General features: G+C 36.8%; 1 protein-coding gene across 3 annotated transcripts; it reads left to right on the plus strand.

Moving 5' to 3' along the window:
• The first annotated feature begins 3,126 nt into the window (after positions 1–3,126).
• LOC103700420 (uncharacterized protein At4g17910) lies at positions 3,127–15,978 on the plus strand. Of its 3 annotated transcripts, none has more exons than XR_005508945.1 (16): positions 3,127–3,270; positions 3,362–3,425; positions 3,519–3,564; positions 4,060–4,196; positions 4,780–4,853; positions 5,014–5,098; positions 5,197–5,286; positions 6,685–6,803; positions 8,377–8,464; positions 11,166–11,292; positions 11,395–11,499; positions 13,776–13,905; positions 14,000–14,051; positions 14,308–14,352; positions 14,471–15,281; positions 15,505–15,603. XR_005508945.1 is itself a non-coding variant. In XM_008782370.4 (16 exons), exons 1-16 carry the CDS (start codon positions 3,221–3,223, stop codon positions 15,859–15,861), a joined length of 1,464 nt encoding a protein of 487 aa, XP_008780592.2. In that variant the 5' UTR covers positions 3,127–3,220; the 3' UTR covers positions 15,862–15,978. The 3 variants fall into 3 exon arrangements, 2 of the variants coding, with proteins under 2 accessions (XP_008780592.2, XP_008780594.2); XM_008782370.4 differs by lacking the exon at positions 14,471–15,281 and adding an exon at positions 15,709–15,978; XM_008782372.4 differs by lacking the exon at positions 14,471–15,281 and adding an exon at positions 15,709–15,978 and having other exon boundaries at positions 3,128–3,270; positions 6,722–6,795.
• The last annotated feature ends 3,984 nt before the right edge of the window (positions 15,979–19,962 follow it).

Below are 19,962 nucleotides of genomic sequence, written 5' to 3' on the forward strand. Positions count from 1 at the left end.
AACATGATGTAGGACTCGCTTTTCCTACCCCACCTTCCACATGATTAGGTTTCGCCTTTTCGGAAATACTCCTGTTTTTAAGAGAAAAAGAAAGTACATTAGAGGAAATGTATTTATCAAATCTGGATCACTGGGAGTCATGGCCATACATCAATTAATATCATTTCATGAATAAGCCATGTGTAACAGCATTTGCCAATTACTGGAAATTTATATAGCTAATTGCATTTGGGGGATGTTAATGGTAATTTAAATATGGTTGCTGATAAGTTTGTGCTGAATTGGTTGATGTGGATGCCTTCATGTTGATATAGACAAATTTTTCAGAACATGCAGAATATGTTTACGATTCAGTTGGTGAATCAGTGTTTATATTTCTTACGGTTTATGGTTGGCTTTTTTCGTGATCCAAATCTTTGATGAAAACTTGATGGTTTAGTAAATAAATCATAAGCCCGATCTGCACCTATCTGAACAAAAGTAGATCAAGCCTGGACGTAATTTTCTGCCATGATTTAACTCTGGATCATGCTTGACTCATGTCAAAGCAGAATCCAGCCCAATAAGCTGAAAGCAAATTAACACTGGCAAAATTTTGATCGCAATACCACCCCACCGCCGCCGCCGCCGCCGCCGCCGCCCCGCCCCCCCCCCCCCCCCCACACACACACACACACACACAAACACCTCGACTTATTTTTCTTTTTTTTTTTATACAACAGTTGATCACCCTATTCTAGTATAGGTACAGCCAACAAAATCAAAGGCAACAATCTGGCAAAACCGTAGAGGAGGAATATCTTGGTCGGTCCATAAAATCCCTTCGGAATGCTGTGCTACATAGGACGTGACCTAATCGACAGCCCTATTTGCCTTTCTATATACATGCACTGCTTAAAGGCACTGCAGTCTCTTACCATCCGCCAGATATCGCCAAGTAGAGGACTTCCATCCTCTCTCTACCCCTTCTCATGTAGCCAATCGATCACCATGGCCGAGTCGTCCTCGACAATGATGCGCTCCACCTTTAGTCTTCGTCTCGCATAAGAAATGCTTTCCATGCTGCCCCCTTCCTTTTTGAGGAGAGATAATTTTAGAATCATCAAGGTCTCACAAAAATACAACCACCACCTTATATTTAAACAATGGCCGGAAAGGGTATGTTTCGAATCCCATTCTTGGCAAATAAATTTATATTATTAGTCAAGATTTTACTTTTTCCTTTTCTATATATAATATATTTTTCTTTCCCACCCGTGTATGCAATTGAAGCTTCAAATCCATGAAAAATATTTTAAATTATTAGTCCGCTTCGATTTATCTTTTTCCTTTTTTGATTTTTGATAATATATATTTTGTTTTCTTATTTAAATTTTCCATTATATATTTTTCTTTTCCACTCGTGTATGCAACTAAAGCCTGTGTATAAAAGAATAAATTAAATTTAGAATGGATAGAATGCATTAGGATCTACATCTCTCGTCCATGGAGTAAAATCCAATGCCCCTTGTGAATCGCACTCGTAGGGGAAATTAGATTTAGCTTCATACCCTTACGGCATTATCAGTATTCTATGCAAATTAAAATGTGCTTGTAAAGTATAAGTTTTTGGTTTTGACTCAACTTGACCCCTTGAATGGATATGTCTAATATAAATTTGTCTAGGCCAAAATTTCTAATTGATTTTGTGCACATTTAGCATGACCAAACTAATCCAAACAAACAATCATCAAAATGAAAGAACAAATAAGATTTGGTGTTGCACACAAAATTGAAATGAAATAATTTATGCGGCATTTGTTAATCTGCCTCATAGGATGTGGAATGGAATCCAATGCCCTTCATGAATCATATTGCTTTGATTATTGTATGTGGAACAAGGGTATGATTAACAGGAATAGTCATATTTACATCCACAACGCTTGGCACAATCAAAATCTTAGAGCAAACTAATAAGCACTAACAAAACATAGAATTTTTAATTAGGATCAAAATCAAGTAATCCTCATAAACACATCTAATCTGAATTAGGGTGGATTAAATTTTTTTTTTGAATTTTGCATACTTTTAGCAAGATGAAAGTGAACCAATTAAGGAAGTCTTAGCATCTCGATACATATTTTGAAAGGCTTTGCAATGGCAACATGAAATCAATCACAGAGACAGCGGTTATGTTTTACAAAGAAATTCAAGTAGGTGTATACCTTTTACCAAAAGAGAAATCATAGATATTTATACTTCCATGTACATCACTTGTATCAAATACTATGAAAAATTCAAAATAATTTTGATTTAGCTCATGAACACAAATTAAATAATTTAGATTGTATTAATATACATGTGGCATGAAGTGGATTTTAGTTACCTCACAAATTACATCATTTTAGTCGGGGTTGGCAACTTCTAACCCGATCTGGCCCGACTCGAACCTGCTTCGCTAATCCAACATATTTGATTTATGCAATCCCCGGATTGAGGTCGGATCAAAACCCCTCGGTCATAGAGGATTTATATTATATTATTATAAATATTTATTTATTTATTTGTTTGTTTGTTTGTTTATCACTTTGCGTGGTGGATTTGTGGTGGTAAATGTGAACTATTGGATCAATGGGGATGCTATCCTGTTTTAAAACTTAAATTGGTACATAGTGTTTGTTTAAAGATCTCTGATTTGTATTATTATTTTATTTACTTTGTTGTGTCCTATGATTCAATCCAAAAACTATACAAAAGGTAAGCGGGCTTGGGCCAACTAAAACGGGCCAGCTAGTTGATTATGGCTCAAGTTTGGGTCGGGCCCTATAAATCTTGACATATGGTCTCAACCTAACCGGCCCTCTAAATTACATTTCCAAGTTTTAGCTGTCAGAAAGGTTCAATTCTTAGCATCAATTGGATCAGCTCAATACCCCAATGGCACAACCAGCATTTCAATGCAAACTAAATTCATTCCATAAAACACAACGCATCCTATCTAAATTAGGCCATGACCAAAACCCAACCTACTTCCAATCCGGATTGGAGTCTTCTATAATTGAGCATAGAGCCCGACCCGGCCCGGCCCGGACCGGCCCGACCCGTTGAGCCGACAGCCCAGTTGACGTCCCTCCCACCGGCTCCCTCTTCTTCTACCTTCCCTCGCGCACCACCTCGTCCTGTTCTCCGTCTCCCCCCCTCTCCTCCGCCCGCGGCGGCGCTTCCTCTCCCCTCGACCCCAATGGATCTCCGTGGGAAACCTCTAAATCCCAACAAACGCCTCAAAGAAGAGTAGAAAATCTCTTCTCTCTTTTTTTTTAACGTTTTTACCGGGTTTTTTCTTCAATTTTCCCAATTTTTCGCGGTGTATCCTTCTTGCCAGATTTGTTAGCAACCTCACGGGAACGTCGATGTTGGAGATCGCCGCCCTAACCGCTATCGTACCCGTAATTCTTTTGGACCTAATTTTAATAGCACTTTGATGGTCAAGATTTGATCTTTTTGAATTGTTGATGCCTTAATGATGCCATTTCTCTCAGGCTTTGATCGTCATCCGGCAATGGATCAGCTTCACCCGCGTAAACGGTAATTTCTTATTCTTCCTTGTTTCTTGGATGAATTTCAGAATCTAGGAAAACGAGATTACTAAATTCGAATCCCGGACTAAATGCCTTCGTTCAGAGAGTTTTTAGAGAATTTAACGGTATGCTTTCACGAACAATCGTTGTTTTTTTTTGTTCTCGGTTGGTTGGAGGGTGGGGAGTTGTGGTGGTTGGGTTGAGTTGTAGTAGCTAAGTGAGTCTGAGAAATGTAGAACATTTTATGACCAGTGCTCAAAGTAGTATCACCATTCTGGGAATTGCTAGTTACTGCTCACTGCATTGGCAATTGATTGCTCTATGAATGTCAATCTTAATATGTGAGTTTCCATAACTTTCACCTAAGCAAAGAAAGAGGCACTTTGGCTAAGGTTGCAGTGTTTCTATTTATTGCAACTGCATTCTTGGGGTGCCAAGTGATCAGAACATTTTTAATTTAGTTTATGTCGCAAACTCTAATGCCTATTTTTTTCTGCTTTAGGTCATCTCAATGCTAAGGAAGCTGTGGTAAAGAAAAATGACAACGCAACTTCTTGTACTAAAGATCGGAGGAGTCACACAGTTGCACTGGCTATGGATTATTTGTGTGTTGTTGTGCCAATTCTTTTAGTTTTCACAGTAAGTATGTTCTACAATATTTATTATATGTAATTGGGCTTTCTTCCATATTGTTTCGCTTATATTTCAATTCTCTCAGGATGTGTTTTGATGCACCACAGAATTGTGATGGTTCATGATTTTACTTGTTTTTCAAAATTTGAAGTTATGATTTTATGATATTCAGGTGTTTGGTCATGCAATGAAATTTCATGCAATCCTTAAAATCATGAAATTAAGTATCTCTATTTGAATCGGGAATTGCAAATTCATGTTTTGATTTCACTGTCATCTTACATTTTTCCATATTTGAAACTTCTCTTTTTAACAACCAATAACCTTCTTAAAATAAACTCAATTCCTAAAGTTCAATTTTTGAAATTCAGGAAAAGGATAAATTATGAGTTTAAAAAAAAAGCCTCCAAACAGAATCCAAGTTAAGAAACATGTTAATCTCAATGTTGAGATATTTATAGCTTCGTATTTTCTTGTATCCTATAAAAGATACACTTTTTCTTGTCTAAAGTTTTCATCTCTATCCATTGTAGTTTGTTGTTTTCAAAGACTTGCACAACTGCATGTGATATTGATTTGTTTCTGATAGGTTCTTGCTGAATGGGCTTATACATGCACAAGCCTTGTGGGACTTTTGCTGCTTTTCTTGATTTTAGCTAGAAGGTAGGCATTTAAATGGCGATGATTCTGAATTCCTTTTTAGAATTATTCATCTTTCACTTTGTGTCCATAGATTATATATCAAAATTAGAACGCCCTAGATGTTATTTCTAACTCGTGGAACCAAAATGCACTGATCTAAAGTTTACTAGATAATGTTCAGGCACAGATCTGATTTTCATTTTAATGATGGGTCACAACGTTTATCTTCATTCAGAACATATATTTCATCATACCGAGTATCAGTGGTATGCTAAATCAATTACTGTATATGTAAATTTAATTTTTAGTTTCAACTAGACTACCATTATCTGTTGGTAATCAAAAATGATAGTTTGATGTGTAGATGTTGGTGACATGCTTGTGCATATTGGCCGTGGACTTCAAAATCTTTCCCAGACGCTATGCTAAGACTGAAACATATGGTACTGGTTTGGTAAGTTTTATTCTGTGGACAAGTTTCAGCTCACATGTTTTGGTTTTTAATAGTACTATTGAGATGGCATTTTATATTCCCATTGTCTCAGACTTGTTTCATTTGTTTAAACATCATTTCTGACGGAAATCTAATCGGAACTGTTTTGGCTGAAACATAGCATGATAATCGAACTTACAAAAAAATAACCACCTTGCTGGGCAGTGGTTTAAGCCATTCTCTTTCAAATGGTTAGGACCCTAGCTGATATAACGAAGTCCAATTCTGAGGTATATTAGATAGCTTTTGATATACTCTCATATTTGCCCTCTAAGTCACTACAGAAAACTTGTTAAAGAAATGAGATGTGGCCCAGAGATAAGAGCATGCTAATAATATATATTTTTCCTGGCCTTCATCAATATTTTTTCCCCTTCTCTTGCATCTGTTTTTTTCATCTGTGTTAACTTTCATTGATCTGTATTTGGTTTCTGCATTCTTACTTAGCTGTAAGATGGAAACTATGAATAGAGCTAAATCCAGTTGCCATAATTATACTAGCCTCTCTTAATAATCTTCATGGGTGTGAAAAACTTCATATCTTGGATTAGCCGTGCATTTGTGCAAAAGGAACTTACTTTTAAATTAGATAATATTTATCTGAGCTATGCAAGGTTCGCCGTCTCGGTACTGGACCTCATACCGGTGCCACACTAGCATAGTGTCGGTATGGTACAGTATGAGATTTTTTTGATGTATCGAGTGTCGGTACGCACCCGTACCAGATACCGTTATTGAACCAGTATGGTACGGAATGCCTCGTACCACCCAATTTGGGCCAATATGTCGTACCTTGGAGCCGGGTCATTTTTGTTTAGTTTTCTTCCTACCACATGCCATGTGTAACTTAACCCTTCCAAGAAACAGATGCTGCCACTGCAAGGATCTTCGAAAAGTTTGTAGTGAAAAGGGAGTTGCAGAAGCATAATATAATTTAAACTTCAATGGTCATTTTTGACTTCTTTCAATTGAATTAGTTATGGTAAAAACTGTGGTCTACAACATTCAGAAATCATTATAATGAATATAGGTTGAAGAGTATTTATACAATTTGTGTACCATATACAACTTTGCTTGATACAATTTTGTTTGAAGAGTATTTATAAACTATTTAGGTATTCATGTAGGCCAAAATCTACCTTCGGTGATATATATACTCTGTTTGAGGAGAGAGGAAGAGAATCATCTTGATTCCTAGTTTCCCATTTCATGAACTTGAGCTATTTGAATTATACCTAATCTTTTAAATTGAAGACCATTTATTTCGCTTATCGCTTGTAGAATTAATAGATGTCAAGATTGGTATCTTCTTGTTGATGTTAACCATTTAAAGTACTCTATGTTATCCCTTATCTGCAGTCATTAATTGTTGATATCTACTCCATGGGTTCAACAGATGGATGTCGGAGTGGGATTATTTGTTGTGACAAATTCATTAGTCTCAAAACAAGCACGGAATGCCATGTCAATGTTAGTCCGTGAGTTCATTCATCACTAATTGCCAGATTCGGTTTAATGGGAAAATGTTTATATTCATTTTTCATTTAATCTAATTTGAGGTGCTATTTTACTACTATGTGCATGCTTATGTAAGCTAACGTATATCAAATTCACACACATTATGTATTTGCGTGTGTGAGAGAGAGTGTATGAGCAATGCTAGAATTCTTCTGAAAGCACTTGAACTTAAATGCTTCTCGATTAAAATCTATAACATGCCTCTCAGAATGAAATTCTGCACTTTTGAACATGATCTACAGTGCCTAAAGTCATTTGGGAAGGGCCCAAATGCTCTCAAAAGCATTAGCTTTACTCTCTCTCTCTCTCTTGTCCCGCCAACATGAACACACACAGACATGCGGACTAATCAGGTTCGTTGAGCCCTCAATACGCTCGGTGCAAAATCAGCCATAGATGTTTTAAAATGTAGTCCATGAAAGATAATGATCTCGAGTATCTAAATTTCCCCAAAAAAACAAAAATCATATATTTTGAATGCCATTTAACTAAGCATCAAGCAGATGCAAAAATGGAGAGTATAAATAGTGTGAATAGGTTAAAATGCATGATAGGTATGTGAATTTTAAATCCAATCCATTGATTATGATATGCACATCATAAAATATATGTGGACTAAAACTGACACATTCAAATGTTTTTTAAATCATAAATCATATGAAAACATTCTCCCCTATTAAGACTATCAAAATCAATCTTTAAGTAACTTGATGTGTAGGTAAACAATTTCCAAAAATACATGATTCTTGGTTTGCAGGTGTTTCAGATATTCTAGATCATTATCAACAATCTTCATTTTTTAAAATTCCTACAATTGAATTGAAGCCTGAATATGCTTAGTGTTCTCTCTCTCTCTGTGTGTGTGTGTGTATGTGTTTGCACGTGCAGGCATGTGTGCACGTGTCTGTATCTGTGTGCATGTGTGTGAAGCGGGTGGGGTAAATGTTTGGTAAAATCAGGAATGGTAGTTTAGAGCTTAATATACTATAGGTAGCTAAAAGACTGCTCCATAGAATAATATCATGGTGAAATATTTTAGATGCATAATCATCTGTAATGAATAGTAGAGGAAGTCTAGGTTAGAACAAGGGATCGGTAGATTTGTGGTAAAAAGCAAGACACTCATAGAACTCATTCTCTCTCATATATAAGAATGTATTTATCATCACATAAATCAAAATTAAAGAGGCCAGAGCAACAATATTTACTACATATTCATAATTGATCATATTTTGGACCAAAATTAATCACACATCTTAGTCAATTATCTTATCATGACATCACATTTGAATGAAAACATTCTGTAAGCAATAGTCACCAATATGAAATTCATGGTTTCTCAATAAGGTATGGACCAATAAAGATGGTCTATTTCATGAGTGTTAATGAGCAAGTTTCAGATGTGACAACATAATTTCTTAAATAAATGGACTTTTTGATACTAAAAGTAGTTCTTTAATTGGCTTTTCTCTGATTAGTTCATTGTCCTGCATCATTATGCTATGGATCTAAGTTTCATCTTTTCCTCGCCAGGAATTGGAAGGCAGCATTTCAATCTATAAGTCCACTAGTATTGCTGGGATTTGGTCGGCTTATTTTCACAACAGGTGCAGATTATCAGGTTGGAATATCTCTTTATCTTTGCTTGATTTTATTGGAACCATGTGCACTTTCACTTTAAATTGTTATGTTCTTTGATTAAATGCCTTTTAATTCCATGTGAAGTTCTAAAAGAAGAACATTGAAGGTGGATGCCCAAAGTTGTGAATAGATATTTTAAGTCATTTGGTAATATCTAATTAGGATATGTAGCAATGTTTGTATTCTAGAAATCTTGCACCTTGACAAAATTCGGCTGGTACCAATGTTTGTTACAGCTGCGATATCTTTCTTTCGATTATTCATACTTGTGGTTAAAGCAAAAATCAAGATCCGTAATCTCGATATCGGGTACCTTATCGATTCAGTACGGTACCGTATGGTACGGTATATCTCTGTGCCGAAATAGCTCTCTAACTATTTTTCTCAATTTTCATCTTGATACGCCTTGGTACTGACCAGTACGCATCTTGGTACGCCTAGGTAATGCATCTCGATATGCCTCGATATAGGGCGGCACGCCTTGCTACGGTTTTGGGGCAGTACGGCAGACCTTAGCAAAAAATACTCAAAAAAATGTAGCAATAGTTTTATGAAATTACTGGTGCAATAGCTCCTTGATCACTATTAACAATTATATGCTTTCTCTGATTCTCAATTATAGAATCTTAAGCTCATTCTTCTCTGCATCCTGATATACTAACTAGGTTTTGTATTATAGCTGATGTTACCAATCCAAACTTACACTGTCAAAGGAGTTGTCCTATCTGCAATATTTTTTTCCCAGTGTATGATTCATGGAGGTATTTGAAACTTGAGAGATCCTAGATCTTTCAAACCAACTTATGTTATATTTCAAGTTTCTACCTACCTACTAGGTTTGTTGAACCATGAAGAATATGTGAATACTGAAGAACACAAAAAAAAACAAATAGAAAGAGCATAGTTAATTGGACTAGCCAACACTCATGAGAGAAGCACTGAGTTCTTTATGTATAACAGTGCAGACCAGCAAAAACTAGAACCCTATATTTGACTGTAAGGATCAGTGTCGAATTGGGAATACAGCTGGGTCATTAGCAGCTCATCAATTGCAGTCCCAACCCATATGAAAGCACTAGTTCAGCCAGAAAGCATCAAACGGGAAACAAGCAGATCAGGGGAAAGAAGAAATTCAATTTATAAACCCTGAAGAAAGTATGGATAGGTCAAAACCTCATCTAACAATGGAAAACACATTAAAGCATGGACCTTGGAGCGTTCTACTTTGGACTTTATTTAACATCTATTTAAATTAATTAATGTTCTCTGATACAGTTCTATATCTTCAGATGTCCATTTTGGCACATTAAGTTGCCAGTAGGTGAGAGAATAAAAGACCAGCTGTTAGTAAGATGCTAAGATGTAATGCTATCAAACACAACCTACTAAATCACAAATATACAAAGGGATGATCTCCAAGAGGAGAAAATTAAAAAAGAAAGCAGTAGCTTAGACTATCTTTGGTGAATGGCTGGTGCCTTTATTCCTCCTTTGGCTACTGTGCTCGTCATAAAGACCTGCTCATAATTGTCATAACATATATATCAACATATATAACCCTCCTTGCAACTAGTAGTATACACTAATGAGACAATCTTTCTGCATCAAGGGCAAGTCAATTGCAATATCACTGTTTGATAGATTTCAAATACAATTCTTTTGTGTCTTGAACAATTCGAGCCATTTTGCAACAGCTATTACTTTTCTTGTGATTAACAGTGAAATGTAATCAAAGAAAGAATGAATCTATTGGCTCTGTGCATTTCCAGCTGAACAGATACAGCTGTAAGAAAATTCATTTTGAATAGCTGGAATTTCACGTAATCAAAACATTTTCTACCAAGACACCCTGACAAATTATTCTTAATTCAAATCTTTTGACCAGCTTAGTTGCTTAAGAATGATAATTGCTGTGAATAAGTATCTTAATGCACAACATTTTAAAGGGAGGAATAAAGGTAAACCTAGAGTTCTTACCAATATAATAGATATAGGTAAACTAAACATGCCTATAAATTGTCTGATGACAAAACTAATCACATCACTTGGAGGAATTATTTGTGTTTCCTTTATCTCCTTAACCATTAGCTAACCAGCTTCTGGAGCCTATTTGCTCTTAGACTTCGACAAAACTTTAAAATAATAAATTGAAATTATTGGGTATTGATAGGATATTCATTTATACTTGGTGCTTGATTAGTGCTTAGTGGTATTGTGCTTCTAGCAAACACTGCTGTTCCTTGGGCACACTGACATGGAAATTACAATGGGCTGTTATTTGAAAGGTTTCAGATAAATTAACATTGTATATACAACGTCATTGAATTTTTTTTTTTTTTTTGAGAAAAGTTCTTTCTATGTCCCTTTGTCTGTTTCTCAAGAAGAGTTTGTTTTTTTTTTTGAGAAAAGTTCTTTCTATGTCCCTTTAGTAAAAGTAGCATTTGTGTCATTTTGGTGCTCCAAAGTATAAATAAGATTACCTTTCTAAGCGAGTTTCTACACTGTTGTTTTCAATTCTGTCCTTTGAAAATTCTATCATCACTACCAGAGTACATAAAATTCTTGTGCTTCTTTTTTTTTGGGGGGAAAAAAGGATATAGGTTCTAGTTGTTATTCTTTCCTTTATATTGCCTTTATACTGTTTTCCTATCAATTAACCTCTCTTTTCTATTATTTTGTAGGTTCATGTGGGGGAATATGGTGTTCACTGGAATTTCTTTTTCACTCTTGCAGCTGTAACTGTCCTAACATCTATAAGTAACATCCATCCCAAATATTGTGGAATATTTGGTTTGTTGATTCTAACAGGTATCGCACTAACTGGCTACTTTTAACAGTTTGATTGTTCTAAAATCTGGAATGTGGTTTATCATATTGGATGATTAATCATATTTACATCTCCTTTTTCAGCATATCAGATATGCTTGAGACATGGTTTAAGTACATATTTGATTTCAAATGAAAGGACAGCAGATATCATCAGCCAAAATAAAGAAGGACTTTTCAGTGTATTTGGTAAAGAGAACTTGGAAAATCCTTTTTCTTGTTCCTCTAGTTGAGTTTTTCAGGTGCTAGACACAGTGACTGAATGATATGTGTCAGCAAATCACATTTACAACTAAATTTAATGCTTGATTGGGTTTTCAATAACCTAACTATGAGAGTAGTCTTTTAATATTAGATCTTATCTATGATTGTTGTTGTTTAGTATCTGAAAACTGTATTGCAAATGTGTAATAACTAGGTAACAAGGTGTGTTGGCTGATAGCTCTATGTAACATGTCTAATGCATGTTGATTAGATAATTATTGAAAACTTGTGAAACATCACACTCATTTATGTGGTTGGTGACGAATTGTATATGTACATGAATAGAAGACCTAAACCGTAGGTTTTGTGTGTGTATGTATGTATGGTAACCCCTCATTGCAAATCTATTTTGTTGTAAAATTATAGTAAAGCTTGCATTGGCAGAGAATCTAGCATTAGATAGAAAAATGACAGAATGGTTTGTAAAATTGGCCCAGGATGGATGGGACAAGGTTTTTTTTCAGGATTGTTTTAACATTATAAATAATCATATTATTTAATCTGCCTAACACTGATGGGTCATCTCAACAATTGGTTTGTTGCTTCCTCAAGGCCATGACAGTTTGGATACTTCAATTCTATAGGATAAGAAAAAGCAATGGGGACAGAGTAGAATAGGAACTTTTGTCCTGTTGTTTAAGATGAACCTACAAGTTGAAACTAAATTTTGGCAACATTTGTGTATTCGTTGGTGTACATAATGCTGTACAATTTGGTATTTTATGAAAGAGGAGCAAATTAAACTATCTGGGGTGCCATATGATACGTGTGCTTCACAATTAACTACATGACATAAAGCGAAGCTCACATTTATGTGGTTGACCTCAACAACATCATGCTTTGCATTGCTCTCTCTCTCTCTCTCTCTCTCTCTCTCTCACTCTTCAAGGTGAACAAACTCCTTTCGTTGGAAGAAATGCTTTCGTAGGTGGATGAACTTTGCAAATTCTGTTATAAACTGCGGCCTTCACTTAGATTTTTGAGTTTGCTTTTTCTGTAACTCTGATAAATATTAATTCTAAAACTTTTTCGTAGAATTGATGTATAATATTAAACATCTAAAGTAAACAGCAAGCATCATAGTACAGCATTTAATATTCCATCTTGACTTTTTCAGAAATGTGTCAAACCTTGTAAACTCATTCATTGGTGATGTCCTATGGTAAGCTACACTCTGCCATCCCCTACACGGCGAGACTTGAAAAATAGTTGTCTTAGATGAAAGGTATTTAATGATATTAGGTTTAGAAATCTATAAGTTCTTTTATTAAGGGTCACCGTGCCGGTACATGGGCCTATACCAGTTGTCATGTGGCACGGTTTGGTACACCCCCATGTCATTCCATGCCATGCCCATACCGACATAGCCGAAAGAGTTGGGGAGAGGAAAAACGGGAGAGAGGAAGCGTGATAGAGGAGGGAGGGAGAGAGGGAGAATGCCGTGGAGCGTGGTCCAACACGGTAGAGAGGAAGGGGGAGAGGGAGAATGGGAGAGAGGAAAAAGAGAGAGGGGGGGAGGGAGAGGGAGGGAGGGTGGCGGACGGCCGCGGAAGGGCGAAGGCAGGGCTCGCCCTCTGATTCTCCTATTTTGTTTCAAATGGGGATCCGAGAGGGGGCTCCTTTTTTACTTTAAAGAATTTAAGTGAAATCGGCAACTCTCTTGCCAGCTTTTTTTATTTTGAAAAAATTAAGTGAAGTCGGCAAGAGGGTTGTTGACTTTACTTAAATCTTAGAAATAAAAAGGAACCCGCTCCTGGACCCCTGTTTCGAATGAAATAGGATAACTGAATGGTGGAGCCCCTCCTCCACCCCTCCCCGGCCCTCCACCACCCTCTCCCCCCCCCTCTTTTTCTCTTTCCTTCTTCCTCTCTCCCTCTTTCACCAGTTTCTCGATTTGAAGGCCGGAATTGTCCCGATCCGCTCGCCGATACGGCTTGGTATGCCCTAAACCAGGTGGTTCGGGATAATTCTGCCGACGCTACCTCTTATGTACCCAAAATGGCCACTTTCTTTACCCAGATATGGCAGTCAACTATTTATTTTTTAATGATGCAATTATCTTGTTTTTAGATTGTGAGTTATTTTTCAAAGTAATTGGGCTTGTAATGTTCATAATCTCCACATGTTGGAATGTAAGACAGGTCAGACCAACATTTTCAATTTTATGCACAAGAGTCATTCGTATTTTGTCTTTTCTGCAGGATATTGGGGTATGTACCTAATTGGTGTTCATCTAGGGTATAAAATATTCTTTGGAAATCATTCATCCTCCACCGTTGGATATACTCAACAGACAAGAGTTACAGTTTGGACTCTTTTTGCTTTGTTTTGGTAAATATTGCCAGCATTATTTATCACACCTTCCCTTGCTTACTTTCTGAATGTTTAATATTAAATAACATATCTTTTTATGCATATTTAATAGGTTCCTCACTGTCATTCTGGACAATTATGTGGAAAGAGTTTCTCGTCGAACGGTGAGGAATTTAGCTACTAAAACTGCAGACATGGTCCTTTATATTAATTATACTGGAAAAGAACTAATAAGCACTTCTCCGAGCAAACATTATAAACTATTGCAGGAGATCTGAACAACTTTATTCCGAACTTTATATCAACTCTAATTTGTCCTTTCACATGAATTTGCTCATTATTCATTCTTTCATATGCTCGAACCTAGCTTGCATGTATGCTTTCACCTTAAAATGACATAAAATAAATTTATCTCTGCAGTGCAACCTGGCATATGTGATGATAGTATTTGCCCAGACCTTCCAGGTATTAATTTCAAAGTTTCCATATTTGAGATAATAACTTTGCTGATCCTCTTGATCATAATTGTATGCATTACCCTTTTTTAATATATTTATGACTTATGTTTTTGTGAAACTATCAGACTAGTCAGTTTTATGGTGTGGCAAGTATCAGGTTTAGTCAGCTGCGCAATTATTGTGTTTAGTTACCGAAGGGGATGCCATTAACATGAATATACATGTGGAGCATGATGCATTTGGTCATGTAATCTAAAATATTGTCCAGACCAAAATCTTATGTACCATGCAAACTTTGTCAGGTGAATGTGCTTCAGTATGAATTTTCTAGACAGAAAATATAATTTCTATTTTATTAGTTTATGTTTCTCGAATTGCAGCAGGCTCTTCCTTTCTTTATTTGTTTCAAACTTCAAAATCATAATAAGTGACTGCATAAATTGTCTGATAAATATGCTATAAATACTGTAGGAATGGTCAGGAACTCAAGAGATAAATCTTCAATGCATCGCTTATGCTGTATTCTTTACATTCGTATATTTAAATAGTAAGAGAAGATGAATGCTCTGTTGATCCAGGAGATTGCTTTAGTCCTATCAATGTGTGCAGACTTTATCAAGAAGTAGTCTGGGTACTTAATATTATTGTTTATGTTAGCCCTGGGTTTTTGGAGGCCAACAATATGATTGATGATTTTGGCTTAGGAATGTAGCAGAGGTGAGTGCCACATTTGTTGGACATTATCATACTTACCAAATTTGTTTAACCACTTTTGTCTAATCTTCAGAAAGAAAATCATTTTTTCAGATAAAACAGAATATTTTTTCCTCTAAAAAAGGTGGTTCAATGCATGAGGCTCCTGCCATTGCAGGGTCTGGGGAGAGTCAGACGAATGCAGCCTTACCGTGTGAGAGATTATTTCTGTATTTCAAACAGGTGACCTCTAGGTCACAATGGAGCAACCGTACAGTTGCACCAAGGCTCACCCTCTACTATTTTTCCCTCTCACATGGCATAATATGCATAAGATGTAATTGAAACAACGGTAAAATTCTTCTAGAAAGAATTTTGCTAGGCTGGCATGCCCATTTTCCACAATTCATTGTTCATACTGAAACACATGGCTAGCCAATCTTTCAATTTCGAGTACATTGTGCAGGTTTTATCGATTCTCATGCTTTCGGATTTCACTTATGTGCAAAAGCCTTTAGTACTTGAAGAGGCATTCAATCAGAATATGCTGGGAACCTTTCTTCTGGTGGGATGGACACTATTGGTTTCTTTTGCCCTGTTTTAGGGGATTGTCATTAAATATCAGAGAAAATCTTCAGACTGACATTTTATGTTGTATTTCTTGGTGCAGGCAAATGTGCTCACTGGCATGGTAAATTTATCTGTGGATACCCTTTCTGCATCTTCTATTGCAGCAATTGGTATTTTGTTGGGATATTCCAGTATTTTAACTGCTGTTGTTGGTCTCGCATGTTTTTACGGCATCAAACTAAAATTTTGGTAAATTGATGCATGGTTTTCTATAGTAGCATGTACCTTAAAATGTTTTATTTAATCCAATATCCATCAATCAATATGCAACCGCAGCTCAGCTAAGTAGCTGAATTTACTTTCTTTTTCTTGATATGTACCAACAATTCTCTTCCTAAATTAATTGTCGACTTGGGTAGTAATACCCCATGAAGTAGACGTATATCTTCCAGGTGCAGCTTACTCATCCCCCTTGAAAGTAATCTGGTAAGCCATTGCTATGTATCACTGATAAACCATGGTTACAGTATGTATCTTAGGATTTTTAGCTCCCCTACAGGATTACAAATATGCATTATGCCAGTTTTGTAGTTAAGAGCAAACTGACTTCCGAATTGAAAGAATGTAAATCCTTTGAAAAAAATGAAATTGTGCCATGAAAAATTCTTCCATTGATCTGAGGAATTGACTCCCAACCACGACCTCTAATTTCTATAAAACGTTAAAACATTTTGTTCATCTGAAGCATCAAAATGCTTAGCTTTTTATCTGAGTCCTAATTTTGAATCATGAGTTGTACCTTGTTTGCTGTATGTCTAAACCACCAGGCTATTCATTTATGGAGTCTTAAAAAAAGTAAAAGTAACAAACAGTGAATGATTTCTCCTCTGTTTTTGATGCCCTTGTCACTTGTGTGAGTGGAATTTAGAGAAGGTAGCATTCAAATATAATTCATGGGGTAAAAACATACATTAATCACAACAGCATGAATAGAACTGAGAAAACCAGTCTCATTTCAGTGTAAACAGAATGGAGTTTGGCATCTGGTGAAGGCCATACGTGATTTATTAGAGACATGAATGATTGCATATCATGCCTGCAAACTGCTACTGGTTTATTCTGACATGATACCTGTGCAAGCATCCTCCTTATGCAAGTAAACAAGAGCAAAAGGACATAATGCAAGAATGTTGTTGCATTCCATGTAAAACTATAATCTTATAAGAGATTGTCTGCATTGGTTGGCAACAGCATGTCTCATAGTTCCTCAAAAGTCAACATAGTTCATAAGCTTCATCCAAAACAGAGTTGCAAAACACTAAGGACCACAAATCAAATAAAATAAATTATCGAAGAACTTCTCATCGGCCAAATGATTTTATGCATCATATCGCACGATCAGAAATTGCAGAGAGCTTCACTAGTTCATCATTTTCATGACTTAATTTTATATTCATGAAATATCTTTTTTTTAATTTTTTTAAGAAAAAGCCTTGTGTTTGTTGTTTGTTGTATCGTCTCACAACCCTATTCTTAGTCATTTATACGCCAAATAATTATGATAGATCATTTCTACAGCAACATGGTAAGTCACTTAAAGGTGCAAATATCTTGTGAGCATTGAAGAACGTCTCAAAATACATGGACCTTCATGAATACATCAATGCTCTTGACGGCTGTAAATTATTGTAGTTATCGAAATTCAATGATGCACTGCAAGTGGTGCAATGTGACAATCAAATGAGCTTAACATAAAGCAGATTAATTTGGAAAGACAGGGAAGTTCCATAAGTCACAAATTGTGGGCGATCTTTTTCCCTTTGCCAAAAAGTTAGTGCTCGTTTATTCTTGGGGATATCGTCTCTTGTCCAATTCGTAGCTGGATGTGTTGAATGAAAGTGAGGGAAGCTCAAAAATGTCCATCCATTAGACAGTTGGAAAGAATTCTTTAGTGCTTGGGGGAAGAAATTGCTGCAGGCTCTCTGCAGTTTCTTCACAATAGCCTCAGAGCATTAATAAATGCATGGAGGGGTTTTATGACAGGAGACAACATATTAAACTCTATGAAGACTATGAGAGCGTCAGAGACCAAGGTTGCCAGGCAATTCTTCCATCAAATAATGGTGGACTTCGACCTGTGCAGGACTTAATTGAAATCAAGTTCCGTGTTTTTTTGGGTACATGAATTATAATCGATTATTTATTGACACATGGATGTATTACGAAGCATTATTTCTTGGGGGGCTTCGATTGGCAATATTTTTTCTTCTTTATCTGGGTTATATTAGCTTTCAGCTAAGGTCTGACCCGGCAAGATAAGGTCTGAAGCCAATTCCTTGGATCCAAATCCAAAATTTGGGTCTATACGTGTATGGTTAATGTGGATCTGTAAACATTTACTTTAGAGTGACTATGATTTGGAGGAGGAGACTATAGTTATAGAGTACTGGAGCATTTGATCCGTAGTAATTGTGTGCTTGAATGTGAGTAGTTAGATGTTTGATCTTTGGGAAGTCCTCATATGTTATCCTTTCATTGAGATCCTTCTCTCAAAATAAATAAGAGGATCATGCATAGTCAAAAGCTGCCCTTTCTCTCTCTCTCTCTCTCGGCAATAACGAGGGGAGCATTGATAATCTTTTTACAAATTTTGATACAAGAATTAAGTATGTTAATCACTCTAAAATACACGCAAGTTTCAGGCATAAGACCACCTTCTTTTGCAGGATGGTGCAGCTCAACTGGCTATTTCTCACAAAAGCTATACAAGGAGAATAGATTCCTAACTCGAAGGATTGTTCCTGCACCATATTATAATTGATGAATCAATTTGCTTTTTGTAAGTTTTATTCATATAATTTTTTGCCTCTTATTTTCTTCGCCTTCCAAAGTCCCCTTTTCTTATCAAATGCTTGATTCAAATATTGCTAAACCTAGCACACAGAGGTTTTTTTTTTTTTTTTTTCAATCTATTCTCTATGGTAAACAAATCATCCAACTATCCTTTTATACTTCCACCAAAGTTCACCTCCGAAAGTCCTTTTGATGTGCCGCTCGCCCCTTGCTGATGGGGACCTTTTTTTTGTTTGTTTTTTTTGCTAAGATGGATGTATCATACATTACGGATAAGGATACAATTAAAAAAGTCGAAAAATAATAGAATCCGGAGTGCACCGGATAACCCTCTCTCCCCCATCCAAAGAGTATTCACAAGCTTTGGCTGCAAAATCATGCTACCATAGACTATAGTCCGGATGTTCTTAAACAATGGATGGTAGTCGCCCACCCCACCCACGTTCTACTGGATCCGACCAATGATTGTCGCCGAATTACTCTCGAGCATTACAATTCTAACCTACAGCACCCGTCGAGCATAACCCAAGCTAGCCCAAGCCAGCCCCCGAACCGGTTTTATTCTCCAATATTTCAACCTATTTAGCAACAACAGTCCCATGCTTGTCTTATATGATCCCTTTTTCCCCCCTTTCTTTAAGAAACCCTTCGTTTTGCTGCCTGTTGCTATTGAGCCTCTGTCCATATGGAAGCCCTGTTGTCCTTCCACTGCGAGCGGCATGCCCATGCTTTGATTTTTTTTTTTTTTTTTCTTTTGATTGAGATGTACCTCGGCCAGTTTCTCCCTTGCTTGATGGAGAGACCCAAAAAAAAAAAAAAACACAATTCTAGCATCCATGGGTACTTCCATCATGATCATAACCATTCATACTTCTAATCCCTTTTGTCTTCTATGTGCACAGCCCTAATCTAACATTAACATAAACTCTTGAGCCCACCTAAGGTGGTGGCCCACAGCTAGGCTGCCGACGTGGATCACCCTAGCCAACCAAGGCCCCACCAGCAATCCACGTACTTTTCAGGAGGAGGACACCTCATCAAAATTTTGGCATCAGCAGCAACTAAAGTATCCATCACCTTTTAAGTAAATAAATAAATAAAAGCGAACTAGCTTCATAGTTTCCATTGACACAGAGAACACGTGCCTCGTCGTTCCTCACCAGTGCCGACGCTGACGTGCGGCTCTACGTAAGCTTCCTCCCACTTTGCCACCTTTTCTATTTGTTTATTTATTTTGGCCTGGCCCGGCAACCGGTTAGGTGACCCTAGTTATGACGGCTGGTACACGTGGTAGGACATGGGCCACCCATGCAGCGCTCTTCCCGGGTGCCATGCGGCCCGTTGTCCACGGCATGGGCTCCATGTGAGCCTTAAGCTTGCATGTGGATCTAATACACCAAACGGGCGCCGACAAGAGCCTAGCCTACCTAACCCACAAGTGGATCTAATGAAATAATCTGATTTTTCTTCTCTTCTTTTTTTTTTTTTAATGGCCGAACTC

This window comes from Phoenix dactylifera, unplaced genomic scaffold, assembly GCF_009389715.1.
Source record: "Phoenix dactylifera cultivar Barhee BC4 unplaced genomic scaffold, palm_55x_up_171113_PBpolish2nd_filt_p 000713F, whole genome shotgun sequence".
NCBI classification, from domain to species: Eukaryota; Viridiplantae; Streptophyta; class Magnoliopsida; order Arecales; family Arecaceae; genus Phoenix; species Phoenix dactylifera.